This window comes from Cebidichthys violaceus, unplaced genomic scaffold (assembly GCF_023349555.1).
Source record: "Cebidichthys violaceus isolate CVI_PGR_0920_01 unplaced genomic scaffold, fCebVio1.0.p SCAF_6, whole genome shotgun sequence".
Lineage (NCBI taxonomy): Eukaryota > Metazoa > Chordata > Actinopteri > Perciformes > Stichaeidae > Cebidichthys > Cebidichthys violaceus.
In genome coordinates, this window is record NW_027176816.1 from 5,080,535 (window position 1) to 5,097,760 (window position 17,226).

The 17,226-nt window shown below is 39.9% G+C and overlaps 1 protein-coding gene across 1 annotated transcript; it reads left to right on the top strand.

Annotated features, from left to right (window-relative positions):
- Positions 1–395: 395 nt before the first annotated feature.
- LOC137889715 (plakophilin-1) lies at positions 396–16,640 on the top strand. The gene is made up of 15 exons (XM_068733708.1): positions 396–691; positions 3,086–3,195; positions 6,436–6,621; positions 6,778–6,968; positions 7,439–7,580; positions 7,856–8,063; positions 8,407–8,575; positions 9,034–9,151; positions 11,064–11,231; positions 11,343–11,519; positions 11,915–12,068; positions 12,185–12,371; positions 13,606–13,690; positions 14,349–14,457; positions 14,683–16,640. The coding sequence occupies exons 1-14, from the start codon at positions 517–519 to the stop codon at positions 14,415–14,417; spliced, it is 2,139 nt and encodes a 712-aa protein (XP_068589809.1). The 5' UTR covers positions 396–516; the 3' UTR covers positions 14,418–14,457; positions 14,683–16,640.
- Positions 16,641–17,226: the final 586 nt, after the last annotated feature.

Consider the following 17,226-nt stretch of genomic DNA (forward strand, 5'->3'; position numbering starts at 1 on the left):
TTCAGCTTTTGCTATTTCATTCGACTGTAAGTTGTCTATTGTCATACGTCTATATTGTATATATTTATTGTGTAGTCAGTCGTGACAGGTAGGAGGGACGGAGAGAGAAAAGACATTCCACTAAAGAGCTGAATGTTCATACGGAAGTTTCCCTTTGAACATTCCCTACTCTCAAATCTAAACGTATTTATGCTAATCACTTATTTTTCACCTCAGTTGTGCAGACATTGCACTCCAATGCATGCGTGCAAGCCTCAGCCTCTCCCTTCATTCCGCACCTCTAGTGAACTCTCTCCGGTCCCGCCCAGTTCCACCTCGACGGGGCGCGGTCCCGAGGGTGGAGTTCGCCGCTGCCGCTCCAGGAACATTTAGCCTACTATATACTTGGCTTTTTTCTGTTGCTTCACTCCTCGCACTGCTGAGCCCGAGCCGCACGTCTCTCTCCCGGTCTGTACATTATATTGGAAACTGGTTTTTGAACCGAAACTTTCTCGGAAAGGGCACCGTGCTGGGAAGATGATGGCTCCGGATCCGCTGCGTTCCGCGATGACAATCGGGGGCACGGACGACACGTCGCTCGCGGTGCCCACCGACAACAAGCTGCACACGGGCCCGCAGCGCGTGCTGGATCAAGTGCACACTATCAAGAGGACCAAGTCCAAACCAGGCTCACCGTTGCCCTCACCAATAAGTATGGAAAATGACTTTATACAACATCATAATACCAAATAATAGCTACCTCTTTATTTGGACAGTGCTGTTGACTTTCAGGCTTCCTAATACGCGTTTGCACTTGTTGGCTAATATACAGTTATAGCTGGTGTGTTGCTGACAATAATACGTCATACCACTTCCCCAAAAGTTGCATCCTTCTTTCTTTGCAACCTTGGCTCAAAGGTGTGTTGGCAACGCCATAACAGATCCCTATTATAAGCCATTTCACCGTTTAGAAATGTGATCCCTTGCCGCTATTTATAAAGAAATTGATTTTTGCTTGTGTGATGTCTGTGAAACTGTCAAGAGACACATCCTACTGAGCATGCCACAGCGGTTTCTCAAAAATTGAGAAGTTAAATATTTTAATCTTGTGAAATGATTGCAGGTCTTCTTGTTGCGTTGAGATGAAGTGCATGGTTGTTAAATGGAAACAGTAGATTATGTTATCTATAAAGTAGTGCACACTATGCGCATGCTATTTTACTGTTTTATCGACAACGCTTTAAGTGATTGTGAAGTTTGTGGTGCGCACGATAAGGCCTGTTTAAAGGTGGCCTCCATTAATGATTGTATTTTACAATGCAGACAGAAAGGCATTGCCCATATGAGAGGCTTACAGCCAAACCAGGTAACACTTATTACAGAAGACAAAAAGTCTACTTCAAACCATAAAGGCTGTGCCTGAAGAATGCTTTACCATTTGTCGTCCACAAAGTGATGAGCGTCTAAATGACCTGTTTATTGGTTTGTCACATAGGTCTTAATTTGTCATTCTGTCTTTTGTTCTACAGTCGTTATTTAAGAGAAACTCAATGGTCTAAAAAGGAAGTTACGCTAAAAGTAAGGTGACGATCTGACAATCAATACTTAGCCCATGCAGGGTAAATGTCTATCAAACACATGACAGCGATCAAACACTGAAAATTAAGAAATAAACAACCACTAGGTTAGTCTTCTACTATCAGTGTTGGAGCATCCCAGACCACTTCTGTTTTGTTCCTGGTGCTCAAAAGAATTGAAGATAGAGGAAAGATAATAGTAGGCCTACAAGAAGAGACTGGTCATCTATCCATAATACTGTCTTATGGATCTAGTCTTTCAATTTCTAAGTTCAACACAATGGAATAAAAGGTTCTAACCTATACCGGGCCTAACCTATCCTCAACAAATCTTTCCATTTCTGCACAGACTAAAGTATGATAATGATGATGAGTGTGCCATTGTTTTGACAACCATAATCCTATAATGGTGAAGTCACAGACTTACATTTCGGTACAATATAGCAGTGAGCTTCACGTTCCTATGAATCACCTGACAAGACAGACAAACGACGGTGTTAAAGCATGTTGGCTTTGTATAAAGGCTGGATTTCCCTAAGCTCACACACAAGGTGCAATGCAAAGTCTGTGAACTGTGACTGACATTATGTCATGTCTGTCTCATTGTTTAATGAAAGGATGTCCAGTCATTCATATAGGTTTCTACACCTGTAACATGTGTGTGTAAAGGTCTTCTCAGCTATTTTTGATAACACAAAGAGTAAAATAATGATGTGCCATTCATTATTTGATTATGAACTGAACCACTAAAGAATAATTGATAAAATACTTTACAAGTGAATAAAGTTATTTACAACAAAGCTCAAATGATTAACCATTTTAGTTTTTGATATTTTAGACAGAAATTTAATGAAAAACTTAATACAAAATATTTTGTTTTAAACTCAATCTACCAGTACATTAATTGATCTGATTATTAATAAGTTACTGACAAAACAATCATGCACTATTACATGACAGTACATTTATTGCCAAAACAAAGCCATTAAATAAAAGATATACCTAATAACAGAGTTGGAAAACAGAAAAATAAAATGTCTGGATTCTATTATTGCTCAATACATTACAGATTTATATATTTATGATTTATTTTATTAATTCATAAAGTCTTCAAATCCCATCTTTAATTGTCCAATTGAATATCAATGAATGAAATGCTTTTATACAACATTGGAAGGCTATCTTTGTCCACCATAAACCTTTGGTGGACAAATGTATTTGACATAAATTATAAAACACTAGTAATGAATAGCAAGTAAAGCACACTTTGTGAAACAGAATTCCACGAAAAGATTCACATTTTTATGACACTCTCATGCTTTCTGGCCTACGTGTTTGATGCTCCTTGAAGGGCTCATCACCCTGACAACGTTAATCTGTTTTGCTGTGTTTCAGATGTCTTTCTTATTTGTCATGCTGGCCTTGGTATCAACTTGTAGTTAATAGTGTGCCTATCTTGATTTCTTCTTCTTGTCTGTATGACTCTGTTATTTATTATAGTTCTCATATTTCTTCTTCTCTTTTAACAGGCCCGTCTCCCCAGACTCATGAGTTTGGAGCGTTCAAGTTTTCTCCAACCAAAGTAAATGGCACCTACAGCCGCACCAGCTCCAGTCTGTCAACAGGCTACAGCAAAGCGGTAATTGCTTCTCTCGTGGATAAGCCCTGATTGTTGTTTTACAGATAGTCACAGTACAAGCGCTTTTTCCTTTCACAGACTCAACATTGAAGGTGCAGTGTGTAGCATTTCGGGGGATCTATTAGCAAAAGATATTCATAACTCTGTTTTCATTAGTGTATGGAACTGAAACCTGCAGCTTAGAACCCCTCATATTTACATCAGGAGCGGCTCTTCTTCACAAGGTCCTCCATGTTGTACTGGTTTGTCTTTACGGTAACCAAGAACGGATAAACCAAACGCTGGCTCTAGAGAGGGCCTTCCATGTTTTTATGTTACCTGAAGGCCACCGTAGTTCTCCAACACGCTTGAGAAAGGTGAGCCACAAAAAGGTAAAAACCTGGGTACCGCCATCTGACCTCTGTTGCTCCTGAAGTAGTGGTATTATATGAAAGAAGGCCTCTGCGCTAGGCGAGCGGCGGAACCAAGGTTTTGCTGTTGGCGGCTCACATTACCGCAGTCTTGGAAAGGTGTTAGCTTATCACAAAGACTGGAGACAGGGAAACAGCTAGCTATGTCCAACAGCAAAATAAGCCTCCCAGCACCTCTAAAGCTCCATAATAAACATGTTGTAACTAGGCAAGAGAGCAAATAAGCATACTTACTACAATGTCGAAGTAGTCCTTTAAGAAAATCTAAAACACTGGATTCTGCTTTGAAAAGTTATTGGCGAAAAAGGATGTATACTTTTCTTTTTGTGCATTTTGTTGGTGAACGAGTGAGTGTGTGAGCGTCTTATGAACTGTGCTGTACTGTGTATGATGAATAATTAACATAACATAGTTTTGTATCTACCAGCTGGGTGCGTGCGATTTCATTTGGAAATGGACAAATATTCTTAAGTTTTTAGTTTGTTTTGTTATTCTCAATTTCAGTCTTGTCACTAAGAGTCAGGGTGAGTTCATCTCGTTTGCAATACTGGACTCATCCAAATTCCACACAGGAGTAACGTTGACTGTAAATGTGGGTGTGTGTGTTTTGTGTGTGTGTGTGTGAATATGCATTTACTCTGGGTTGGCTTGGCCTGACCTACTGACAGTGAGTTGAGGCATGTCTAGAGAGTGTGGTGGCCCCAACAGTCTGTCACGTTGTGTTTTCATTGTGTTACTCTGATAAACTACTAAAGTGTACAAATGACAAGTTTTGGTTTTACGGTTGTTTTTTGGGTCGGTTGTTCAAGTCCCCGCATTGACCAAGAACGGATTGCGTTGTGATAGCTGGAGAGGTGCGAGTTCATCTTCTGGCCACTGCTGAGGTGCCCTTGAGCAAGACACCGGACCCTCAAACTGCCCACCATGGCGCTGCATAGTAGCTGCCCACTGCCCCTATGCTAGGATGGGTTAAATGTGCTGTCATGTGTCAAAAATAAAGTTGAACACTAAATTTTGTGGAATGCGATTGCTCTCAAAAAAAGGTAAAGTAGCTAGATGGGAATGTCTGTCAGTTAGATACTTGAAAAAAGAATTTAACTTGGTGTAAACAATATAGGAAAGTCTTTGATGATTGATAAATTGCTGTCAACTGTCATCTTGTGGTTCATATTGTCATAGCGCCTAACTTCATCAGAAGCCACTTTCTCAAGTCAACTGAAAGTTTCCGTTTGGTGACGGCATCAGAAACTCTCCGCATACTTGGGTTGACTTCAATTTCAGAGAACATGACAGTTTATCTGACCAATAGGGCATCAGAGCCTCATCACTCGAAATGCAAACCAAAAGTCAGAAAACAATCTAAACAACAAGTGATCCAGACCATCATGATCTTTGTGTTGCTTAATGTCGACTAAAAAAAGTTCCATGCTTGTTGCCATAATGATGTTTTTCTTTTGTAATTATGGTTGTCATGTACTGTGTGCCTCCTTCTTATTGCATCACCATCACTTTAATAAACTATAATAGTCTCAATTATGAATTCTACATTAGTGGTTGTAGTAGTGTATTTTACAGCACCAGGTACATCCTGCTCTTTTTTTACATTACTTATCTAAATATAACAGCAGTGACAACAAACACTGTCATGTTTTGGTGTTTTTTAATACATTTTTGTATCATGCTATCATCTTTTTGCTCTGCTGAATTTACATCCGTCGTTCCTGTCCGTCCTCTGATATAAGGAAGGTGGCTCAGTCAGGGCTGTAGCCAATGCAGGAGGCATTTAGCACTTTGAGAGTAAACACGCTGTCAGTTCTTATCAAACGTTGTGTTGACAGAGCCCTCCTCACCATGCCTTTGCTGCTTAGTAGCAGGGCTGGCTGGTAACTGAACAACCAGTCCGGTTTGAAACAAGAAAGAGTCACACAGAACCTACTGTGTGACCTACTGTGTGTGTGTGTGTGTGTGTGTGTGTGTGTGTGTGCGTGTGTGTGTGCTTGCGTGTCCGATGGCTTCGATGTTCTTCTCTACCAGACTTGTGATTTTACTGTAGTTTTTCAAATAAACCAATAAGAGAACACGGTTTAGTTGCGAGAATGACTCATCATTAAAGCATTAGCTCGACATGTTCTGTCGTTTTGCTCAGGCCCTATGCCAAGTTTCTTTCTTCCTCTCTCTTTTGTGGTAAAGCTTGAAAAGCGTGCTTTGTACACACAGACAAAGGTAAATAATCAAAGTCAAATTATATTGATACATAAACGTAATTATGTGAGATTAAGTTGACGTCAGGATAGTGAAGAACGGTTTAACGGGTGCTGTGTCTGACTTGCACACACAAAGATCCTCTGTGAGAAACTGCTCGACTGTGCCAGCAGTCTTCTAACACAACAGCTTGAGTTGGTCTCCAATGACGGATATTATGTTGCTTTGGTTTGTGTGATGGTTTGGTGCATTCTGTTGCTTTCAGCATAAACTAAGGTAGAGAGAAGTCTTGCAGGCTTTGAATCAGATCAAATTCCTCTGTCTTGGTTTACAGGGAACTTCTTTGACAATTGTTCCAGAGGAAAGTGTGTTACTACTTTCTTTCAGCAAAGACAGTTTTCCACGACTGGCTAATGTATTCTTCCTATGATGTGTCTTTTTCATTCTAATCCGTCATTATATCCACATTACTGATGATTCAGTTCATCATCATTGTGTAATTGTTTTGTGAAAGCACCAATGGTTAACCCTACCATATTGTTGCAATGCAAATATTGAGGTATTTGGTCATTAACTTTGGGTGTTAACTTTTTTGTCCATTACTGAGCCATTCATTTCTTCTTTTTAGGTAAATGCAAGTGCTCAGAAGAGACGCACTCAATCCACTAAAACCATGGGAGGAAGACATGTCAGCAACTCAGGCACATGGGAGCAGCAAATCAACACTTCCAGCTGGACCCAGGATCCCAATGGGTTGAAATCCACTCGCAGTGACCCTGCTTTGACTCGTTCATTTTCTACTGTACCCGTTATGGTGATCAGTTATTTTTATGTTAAATTGTAGTGTCACTGAAATAGCATTTCATGTTGTTTTTAGGGAACCAATTCCTCAAACAAATTACATAAAAGTTCTCCACAGTGCCATACTATAAAAGCATTGTAAAATGCTCTTCTTTTTCTTTTTTTTCAGAGAGCCAAAGGGCAGGCGGTCCAGAGCCAGAGCAACATCCAGGCTCGAGGAAATAGACACAGCACCTACTCTATGACCAACAGCACTCAGATGACCAACAGCCAGACACGCATCCAGCCGCCCTCTGCCCAGATTCACACTGAGGGCAGGATGGGCACCATCAAAACATCCAACATAGGGCAGCAATCCTCGTGAGTTCACCCACTCCCCTGGCTTTCATTGACATTTTCAGGCAATATGAAGAGGTTGACATGGACATGGAATAAGAGTGACATCTGAATGGGTTACATCTTATAGGCCCATGTATAATACATTTTACATGCTTTACATTAAGGTGGCACCCAATTTCAACATAAAGTTTATTTCATTGATAATTGCAGCCAAGTTATCTAGAGCCTTCCACGACTAAAGAAATTCTTAGTCAAGTAGCACTCAAACCTTTTTTTACCATTAGTCGACTAAGACCAAAACAACCGATTAGTTTACAAACTGACTAAGAAGTTATCTGTTGCTGGCAGGTTCGTCTGCAGCATGAATTCGTCTCGGATTTTGTGATATTATGTGACTAAAGAACATCTCATTATCTTTTAAATTCATCGAAAACTAACTCCTAGTATCTAATTTCCAACTTTCTCTTCTTTTTCTGGGCCTGTTACTGCAGGATAAACACTGTTGCGAACATGTCAGACATGACACTAAATCAGGCTGTAGAGTTCCTGTCTCACCCTGAAGAGAATTACCAGCAGTGTGGAGCCACCTTCATCCACCACACCACCTTCAAAGAGGAGGGCACCAAACAGGAGGTGCGAGCACCCGCACGCAAATGAACTGTTCAGACACGCACCCTCCAAACATGCACACATGGATATTGTCTATTTTTACATCACATTTGTGTGACGGCTGTCTTGTAGTTGCAAGCACTCGGTGAAGACCTTTGTGTAACCTGTCTTTCCCTCAGGGAAAGGGAGAAGAAAGCATTTATTACGCACTTGGCGGCTGGTTCTGTTTGTAACGTATATTGTTGGAATGACATCGCCACATTTTCAACAAAGACTCCCTCCACATTTCCACATTACAGGTTTTCCAACTAGGAGGTATCCCCGCTCTTGTGAGCCTGCTGCGGAGCCCCAACCAAGCGGTGAGCCAGGCCACTGCTGGAGCTCTGAGGAACCTGGTGTTCAAACACCAGGAGAACAAGCTGGAGGTTCAGCACTGTGGCGGGATAGCTAAGGCCCTGCAGCTACTAAAGGAGACAGATTCTACTGAGACCCAGAAACAAATCACTGGTAGGATATTGTTATTGGGACAGACCCTCAAAATATTGGCTAGAAGAGTGGCCTAGTTTACTTAAACAGCATGTCCTATCCCTAAATATAACATAGACTGAGCAACCATTTTGTTCAATTCACTTTCAAATTTAAATTTTAAGTGAATTTCATATTATACATTTATTTTACAATCACTACCCGCTCCACTTTTGTGTGAGGTTCTTTGACCATCCATTTCTTCATAAAACATAATGTTTTTAAGAACAAATTCAACCTCAAAGGGCAACAACATGAAGCATGGGTGAAATACTCAGGCGGATTTTTTCAATGCTTGTACTTTTACTGTTCTTGCCGTATGAAGGCCTGCTATGGAACCTGTCCTCCACCGATGAGCTGAAGAAAGAACTCATAGCTACAGCTTTGCCTGCCCTGACTGAGAATGTGGTGGTGCCATTCACCTGCTGGTCAGACAACTGTGCCAACAACAACATACACCCTGACGTCTTCTACAGCGCCACAGGGTGCCTGCGGTGAGAACATTCTAATGCCTATCTTCTGATGATAGATGTTTTTGCCAATTTGGACAGACATGGATGTAAACTGCAACTCAGTGGTTGGTTGAATTGAAGCTGTAATTCCCATTCTTTTTTTGGACCCATTACCTGTTTTTCACTCACTTGATATGCGTGTGATACACAGCAGAAGAATTGACTGAATTGAAGAATTTGCATCCTTACTGACGAGTTGCCAGTTATTTAATGTAAATGTGTACAATAGTAATAATTGTAACTACTTATTATTGGCACTGCTTTTGAAACTTCTGTGCAGCTCGTGCCTAATCTCCTTGATCAAGTTTGCTAACAGGGTGTGACGTTGCAAGTTACATGTTTGCCCTCACAGTGTCTACTATTATATTTTAAACATGTTGTGTCTAGAATGTAATAAGTGTTTCCTTTTGGATTTCAATGAATGGTTTCAATGTATGTAGGAACCTGAGCTGCGCCCAACAGAAGGAGCGGAAGGCAATGAGAGAGTGCCGTGGCCTCATCGACTCCCTCATGAGTTACGTCCAGTCCTGTGTGGCGGAGGAAACCCCTGATGACAAGGTAAGGTACCTTTTCCCATCCACCACTAGTATTTGTTTATATTCAAAGTTAGTTGGTCGGTAGACTCATTTTTAACCCTTTGCCCATTTTGTTGAACTCGGCTGAATTTGGCTGCTGCAGAGAAGAATTTAAAGATTTTTCAGTATACTGATATTATAATCAAATTATTTTATTTTATTGTCTCTTTAAACTCCTCCACTCTGATCTACACCACCACTAACATTACTATTGATATAATTGATGCTGTCTAGTAGAGCTGAAACAATTTATCAATGAATAGATTAGATTAAAAAGCAACTTTATTGATAATCAGTAATTGTTTGCGTTTCTTTTTTTTCTCCAAAATGATTGGCTCCACCTTCACAATTCACAGATTTTCTCTGTTTCATATCTTTGTAGAATGACTATCTTCGGTTTTTGACAAAACAATCAATTTAAAGACCTAGTTTTCCAATATTTTATAGAACAATTAATCAATTAATTAAGGAGATAATCGTCAAGGGCTACAGAGAGCAATTGTCATTTTTGTTACAGTACTAACAGAGAGACTTGAGGTTTAATATTGAAAGTTGAAACTTTGTTATTTTAACGATCATTATTATTATTATTATTTGTCTGGTTGTACTTGTCTGTTTATCAGGCCACACATTGTTTTTCTGGCTCTCAGCGCTGTTTTTTTCCATATTGTCCCTCTTAACACTGAATTGTGGATGTGTGAGCAGGCGAGAACAGCTATGGTTGGATTCATGTCTGGTGACGTATTCTGGTTCACTCATAGTTCCTGTAGGACACGTCTCACGTGTCTCTCACAGAGAGACGTGTCTCTCACAGAGACACGTGAGACACACACAAACGTACACACCGTAAACACACAAAATATATAAGCAGGTCAATGCAGGCTGAGTCAGCATGTTTATATATTCAGCCGCCTGCTTGTATGTGTACCCGCTCATTTGTGGAAGTTTTGGGTGTGACTGTGTGCTTAATTGTATGTCTGTGCCAGTGCTCTGTAACACAAGCTTCTTTTAATGAAGTAGTGGCGTATGACTGGTGTTGTCTGTGTGAGAGGCAAAGCTGAGCTCAGTAAAGTTATCTTGTTGTAGTAATTGGATGAGGACAGTTGCTGAGTTTTATGCATGTTGATGCTGTAAAGGTTTCAGTAATATACACTGTATATATTATGCGTTATCTCGATTTTCATCATTTCATTGTGTTTCAATCACTTTTTGACTAAGATCATTGTACTGTTAGTCAAGCCTCATAAACTAAGCAAAACTGAATTAACTGGAACTTGTAGAAGAATTCTAGAAATTCAAAAAAATCATCTGTTTCCTGTAAAATGAACCTGCAAACTGACTATTGCTTAAGACCTTGATGGATGTTTGCTTAATCAATGGGAAATATGAGCCATAAATTAAAAAGAAGGAAAATTAAATGAGTTGACTTTGTGGGCTTGACAAATGGACTTCAAGGGAAATTCCAGTAATTGTCAACGTGGGTGTTAACTTTTTTTGTCCATTGATTATGATTTCACTCACTGCCTCCATTCTAGAGATTTGGGATACCCAGAGTTCAAATTTTTACTTCAATTTTTAAATAGTTTCTAACGTTTGGCTTTGAGTTCAACTGGGATTAAACCCAGAGATTAGTACCCTTGATATCCAGATAATAGAATAATTAACCACTAATGTCGTCTTCTTTTTCATTTAATGGCATTGAATGAGATGTGCGTAATGTGTCATTTATTTTTGCAATTGGGAAACTTGCAAAAAAGAATCGTCGTATTTGCTACAATTTCTCCTCAAGCACACTGGCAAATGTACATAGATATGGCAGGTGAGTTAGAGCATAGATCTGCTGTGCTATGAAGTGTCGTAACAGTATAGTTAACCTCTCCTTCCCTCTCCTCTAGTCTGTGGAGAATTGTGCATGCATCCTCCATAACTTGACCTACCAACTGGCGGAAGAGTCCCCTGAATGCTTCAGCAAGTTCCAACCTCAGACAGAGGGCCAACCTGGGGGTAGGAAAAGCCCCACAATCGGATGCTTCAGCCCCAAGAGCAGCAAGGCTCAAAAAGAGGTAGCCATCAACCACCACACCCTTCACCTCATGTTTTTGACTAAATCATGATGTTCCTTGAATCGAGACAGCCTTCCCCTTTCTCAACTCTTTCTCTTCCTTTCTCCTCAGTTTTCATTTGACACGGCTCTGGGAATGCTGGACAACACTCCCCCATCAGGTGTGAAGTGGTTGTGCCATCCCACAGCCATGCAGACCTACTTGTCTCTGCTGGGCTCGTCCCAGAAAGGTGCCACCCTGGAAGCCTGCTGTGGTGCCCTGCAGAACCTCACTGCCAACAAGGGAATGGTGAGTACAAAGAAGATAATTATTCGGCTTACCATTTGTGTGTGGTGTCAACGGACATTCAGGATTACCTCAGATGGGCTTAAGAATGGGGCGAAGCAATAGAGACGGAGATGCGGTGGGCGTAATGACACAACGGCACAGCTCATAAGAACTAACTTGTTTTGTCAGAAAGGGTGGAGTTCTGTTCCCAATGATTCAGAGGTTACTTGAGAAAGAAATAAGAAGTTAGAACAAGGGAAAGTGAAACGCATACAAATGTCAAACAATTACAAAATCAGCTGGATTTAGTATTGCAATGCATTATATTGATATTATTAATATTGACTGCTACAGTGAAGTGGGAGATACAGCTGATGTGTTTTCCTCCTTCTGTATTGTTTTTGCTTCCATTCCAGGGGTCGAGTGTCATGAGTCAGATTCTGGTTCAAAAGCTGGGGGCTCTGATGCACATGCCCCGTCTTATAAAGTCTCCTAACCAGAACCTGCAGAAGACTGCCATGTCCCTGCTGGGTAACATGTCTCGGACCAGCAGTCTGCAGACCTCAATGGGTAAGGAAAAGCATGAAATAGTGATGCGGACGTTTGTTTCGCATTCAGCAGAAGCATGAATGTAGAGTTAGTCCACATTAAACTGACTAAGTGTGTTTCCTTTGTCTTCTCTGTAGCAAAGCAGATCCTCCCTGATCTCACCAGCCTCCTCTCCTCTGGCCCCCGAAAGATGGGAAACTCGGACGAAACTATAGTGACAGCTTGCAACACAGTAAGGAGTCTAATGTTGGCGAACACTGAGTTCAGCAAGACGGTCATCAATAAGGAACTGGTGACATCAGTGGCTGACCTCAGCGAGAACAGGTGAGTTTTTATTTATTCATCTCTGTGTTAAAGATTCAGCTTTCATAGCTGTGATTAACTTCAATACATTTGTTTGTGTTCGAAGCACTTTGAACAGCCTCTGTGTCTGCTACACAAATAAACTTGCCTTGTTTTGCCTTAAAAGGAACAGTGTATAGCATTTAGGGGATCTGTTGGCAGAGATAGAATATAATATTTATAAGTATTTAGTGTATAAGTTTTCATTACTTTAGAATGAGACATTAATATCTACATATGGATGAGACCTCTTCACGGAGCCGCCATGTTTCTACAGTAACCCAGAACAGACAAAGCAAACACTGGCTCTAGAGAGGGCCTTTGACGTTTTTGGCCACTGTAGTTCTACTGCATGTTTGGCACAAAGGAGAATTTTCAGTTGGTTGCGATCTGAAACCGCAGGGCTGGAATGCCGCCAAATCCTACACACTTCACCTTTTAAAGGGTGGGTTCATCCAAATTCCTCCCTCAAAAATCAAACAAATGCAAAAGATATATTTCATATTATTAAACGGACAACATCCTCTAGCTGGGGCACAGAGTTATTATTTACTTTGGTAAACTATTTTCATTATTAATTGAAACACTCCTCCTGATGTGCAGGTTTTATTTTTATTTTTTTAAATATAGTATTTGTAATTTCATGTCATTAGACATGTTTCTCTGTTTTATAATGTATTGCGACCCGTTGCCTATTGGGAAAGTGTTTGTACAGTACAATACAGAATAGTTTGAAATGCTCCTTTTCTTTAAATCGAAATTGGCTCTATGTAAACATTCAATGCACCAAAACATTTCTGTATTAAAATATCAACAGACATCTCTTATCAGAGACAATCTTTCAGTTTCAACTAGAACAAAAAAAAACTCCAAAGAGATCCTGGTGAAAAGAATGTAGCAGCATGTTCTGTGGATATGTAATGTAATATGTGGCACAGGAAACATGTTCTGGCATTCTTCCTCTCACCAATAAGTGTGTATCAAGCAACCTTTGAATCTACCGACATGCAGTTGTTATTGCAGCCTTTTGTCTAAAGGTTATTTTAACACATCACATCAATCATTTTTGTCTTCTGCTGTCAAAGTATCGCAAATATCAGTCGTGCAGGTGGCATCTTTAGTGCCTAAATTGCCCCTTTTCCTTACAATTGTGTGTGGTTTGCCTTATTTTTTCTGCTCTTTCTTAATAACCTCTGCATTTCTCTCTGCCCCGTAGTTCTCTTCCCAAAGCCAGGAAAGCAGCTTCCCTGTTGCTCTACAGCTTATGGAATGAGAAGAATTTTCAAGGCGCTGTGAAAAAGGTAAATCAGAAAGATCTGAAATGCTGTGTGACTGACTATGCGTTAGCTTACCACCTGCACATGAGCAGAAGGAGGGCCCAGCTGAAATGAGTGTGTGTTTATTATTACGCCTCTGGCGCACACAATCACTTTTCCTTCCCTCCTGCCACACCCAGAACTTTAGTGAATACAGAAACAGTCACATTGGAATCTTGGCGGACTGGTTTTCGATACTCACTGTCTAATATGGGAGGAGCAAAACGTGGAAGATTTGAAGAAGAGTTCAAGACAGAGTCATGAAAAGAGTAGAGGATAGTCAGAATACATGAAATATGTTCATGAAGTTTGTATATGAGTATGAGCAAGTGAACGTACATGTATGTACGTACACAGGTAGCAACTTATACAAGAACTAAAAGTGACAGCTGGCAAGAGAGGGAAAACACGCCAGTTTTCACACTGCCATGATTGGCCCAAGGCTCCTCTAAGTTGCTGACACAGTACATTTTCTTTTAATTAGAGCAGTGGTGTGTGTGTGTGTGTGTGTGTGAGAGTGTGTGTGTGTGTGTGTGTGTGTGTGCGTGAGTGTGTGTGCGTGTGTGCGTGAGTATGTGTGCGTGAGTGCTTTCATATGTGAGACACTTTTAACTGATATTCTTTTTAACTTTTTGATCAACAGCTGGGGATGCCAAAATCTGATTTTGTCAACGACTACACCACAGCAGTGTCAATGCAAGCTATTGAGTGAGTGTGCTGGACGAGAGGAACGGCACCACAGAGTCTAAAAGGTATGATTTGTTTCTGAATGCTTGTATCTGGATATATATATATATTCAGATTTAATTAAAGGCTCAGTCGCACCAAAATGAGCAGAATTTGTGTCATGAGGATTCAAACGTTTCCATTTGTGTTTCTCTTTTCCTGCATGTTCTCGTGTGTGTGTGTGTGTGTGTGTGTGTGTGTGTGTGTGTGTGTGTGTGTGTGTGTGTGTGTGTGTGTGTGTGTGCTTTCAGATGGAAACCAGCATGTTAAGACACTGCTGTGGCCACACCCTTGCAACCAACAGAGTCAAATTACATTCTTCACATAATGACTTTGTTGAAAGAGCAAATCAATTAAGAGTGAATCATACATTGTACATACTTTAGTGAAAAGAGAGCTTTTAATTTCATGAGTAATCCTGCAGCGTTTTATGTATTTAATTTGGATATGTTTCTGTCTGTGTATATAAAGGGGTGAGTGTGTTTTTGTTAGGTGAAGTGTGCATGTGCTGCAGTTTTTTGGCCTGAGAGCTGCAATACACCAGACAATGTTATCTGCAGTGAAAGTTACGAAGGCATGCAGTGATTATTTAGATTCATGAATGGCATTGTTGTCAAATGTGTCTACAGTGGCTAAAAGATAAAATATATTTTGTGGCCTTGAAGTCTGAGCAGCCCAAATTAAAGTAATGAGAAAAATATATGAAAAGCTAAAAACAAAAATGAGAGCTATTTTGTATTTGTTATACTGTCGCTACTGGATGAAAACTAGATTTTTTTACTTTGTTCTGTTATCTGTTTCATTCTGTGATTCAGAGTTTAGTTTTATAAAAAAATTAACAAACAGCTTTCTACACCAGTGCCTAACTAGTTAAAAAAATAGTTCCACATTTTGTGGCCTGTTTGTTTTCTCGCTGACAGTTGATGAGAAGTTTGATACCACTGTTATGTCTGTACATTGAATGCGAAGGTGCGACCAGCAGCCAGTTAGCTTAGCTTAGCACAAAGACTGGAAACAGGGAAACAGCGAGTCTGGCTCTGTCCAAATGTAACAAAATCCACCTACCTGCACCTCATAAAGCTCAATACATAACATAACATAACATAATATGGGCCCTGAAAAACCACAATGTAATCCACACAAAAACAAATGTGCAGAAATGACGCACATTTGTTTTTGTGTGGATTATACAAACAAGATACAAGGTGTTAAGAACTGGAAATATGTTACCTTTGGACAGAGCTGGACTATCTGTTTCCCCTGTTTCTAGTCTTCGTGCAAAGCTAAGAACCAGCTGCTGGCAGTAGCTTCATATTTATCAGACAGACATGACAGCGGCATCAATTTTGTCATCTAACTCTCAACGAGAAAGTGAATAAGCATATTTCCCAAAATATCAAACTATTCCTTAACAGTGCAGTACTAAAAGCCTTGGTCTTTTCTGTTGCTTTGTCATAAACCTGCCTATTGAAATTTACAACCTGTATGCTATGTTTGTTTTTACATTATTGTTTGTTTTCTTGCATAAACTGAGGAAATGGAGAAAGAGAAGTATTGGAATGTTGTACACAACATGTAACAGCAGCTATGCCCATTCACTTTGTAAGAAATTTGGAGTAGTCATTTTTAAAGTCTAATTTTAAATGTATCCACAGTTGACATAGCCTGTTTAGCTGCTGGCCGCACACTGATAGTCTTTTCAGTGTTCTTTGATGTAGTTTTACAGAAGTCACTAAGGACATAATGAAGGGGCTGCACCGTTGAACATAAGTCTAATGAATTATGATCTGTGTGCACCGCCTCAGGCGAGATGAGCTGTACATTCCAATATATGTTCAAATGTTTTTTTTAAATAAAAACAAACATGTAGTTCTTCAGCTAAAACTTTAAAATGTATTTTTGCTACTTTACCTACGCAGTTTTAAAGTCCTATTACAGGGTATCTGCTTTCATAACCAAACTACAGTCTTATTTACTGAAAACCGTTTTTTCCGCATGGCTCCAACAATACGCTGCAGCGGACTGTTTTTACGGTTGAGACATATACAGTCTTACTGTACATATATTCCTCCTGAGGCTCATTCGCCTCAGGGAAGGTTGATGTCAGTATTGCTTAGAATGTATTTTTGGAGAAATGTTTGTGGCATATAATGAGCTTTCCCTGTCACTCAGTCTGTACATAGAATAAATAACAGATATGAAGACAGCATTGTAAGTGGTGGTCTTTTCTTCAACAACCAACGTTAAAGTAATTGAATGTGCTAAAAAAAGGTCATACTATGTGCAAATATGCAGTATACGAGCCATTATGGAAAATACTGGATTCTCCGTTCATCATTTGTTGTATATCTCTTGAAGTAATTAAAGTTTTCATTCTAGCTGGGTTTTTATGGTGTGTGTGTATGCCGCTTTCTGACTAAGAAAACAACTATGAAGGCTAAATGAAAAAGCCTTTCAGCTCCATTTACAAAATTGTGTGTGAGGGTCTGACTGAAGCAGGTTTGGTGAGATTGAAATCCCATGAGTTGATCATGAATGTTCTACATGATCTAGATTTGGATAGCTTTGCCCCAGCAGCTTTATTCCACCATTGCTTTTCACTAAGATTGACTGAACCAGTGACAAAATGATTACATCATTTTTTTATTTTTTCATACTTTTATCCCTCAAACGACTTCTCTTTCTACATAACTGTCCAACATAAACACTGATGAATCACTTGCAACCATTGTGTCTGTTCCATTAAACATTCGTCTTTTAAGAAAAGGAGTGAAAGAAAACAGCAGGTGCAGTTT

What these genes read in the sequence shown, in the direction of transcription:
- LOC137889715 (XM_068733708.1), top strand. Translation starts at nt 517, where the DNA reads ATGATGGCTCCGGATCCGCTGCGTTCCGCGATGACAATCGGGGGCACG. An exon ending in ACCGTTGCCCTCACCAATAA is followed by an intron (nt 692 to 3,085) that starts GTATGGAAAATG and finishes CTCTTTTAACAG; the next exon opens with GCCCGTCTCCCCAGACTCAT. An exon ending in GACCCAGAAACAAATCACTG is followed by an intron (nt 8,064 to 8,406) that starts GTAGGATATTGT and finishes TGCCGTATGAAG; the next exon opens with GCCTGCTATGGAACCTGTCC.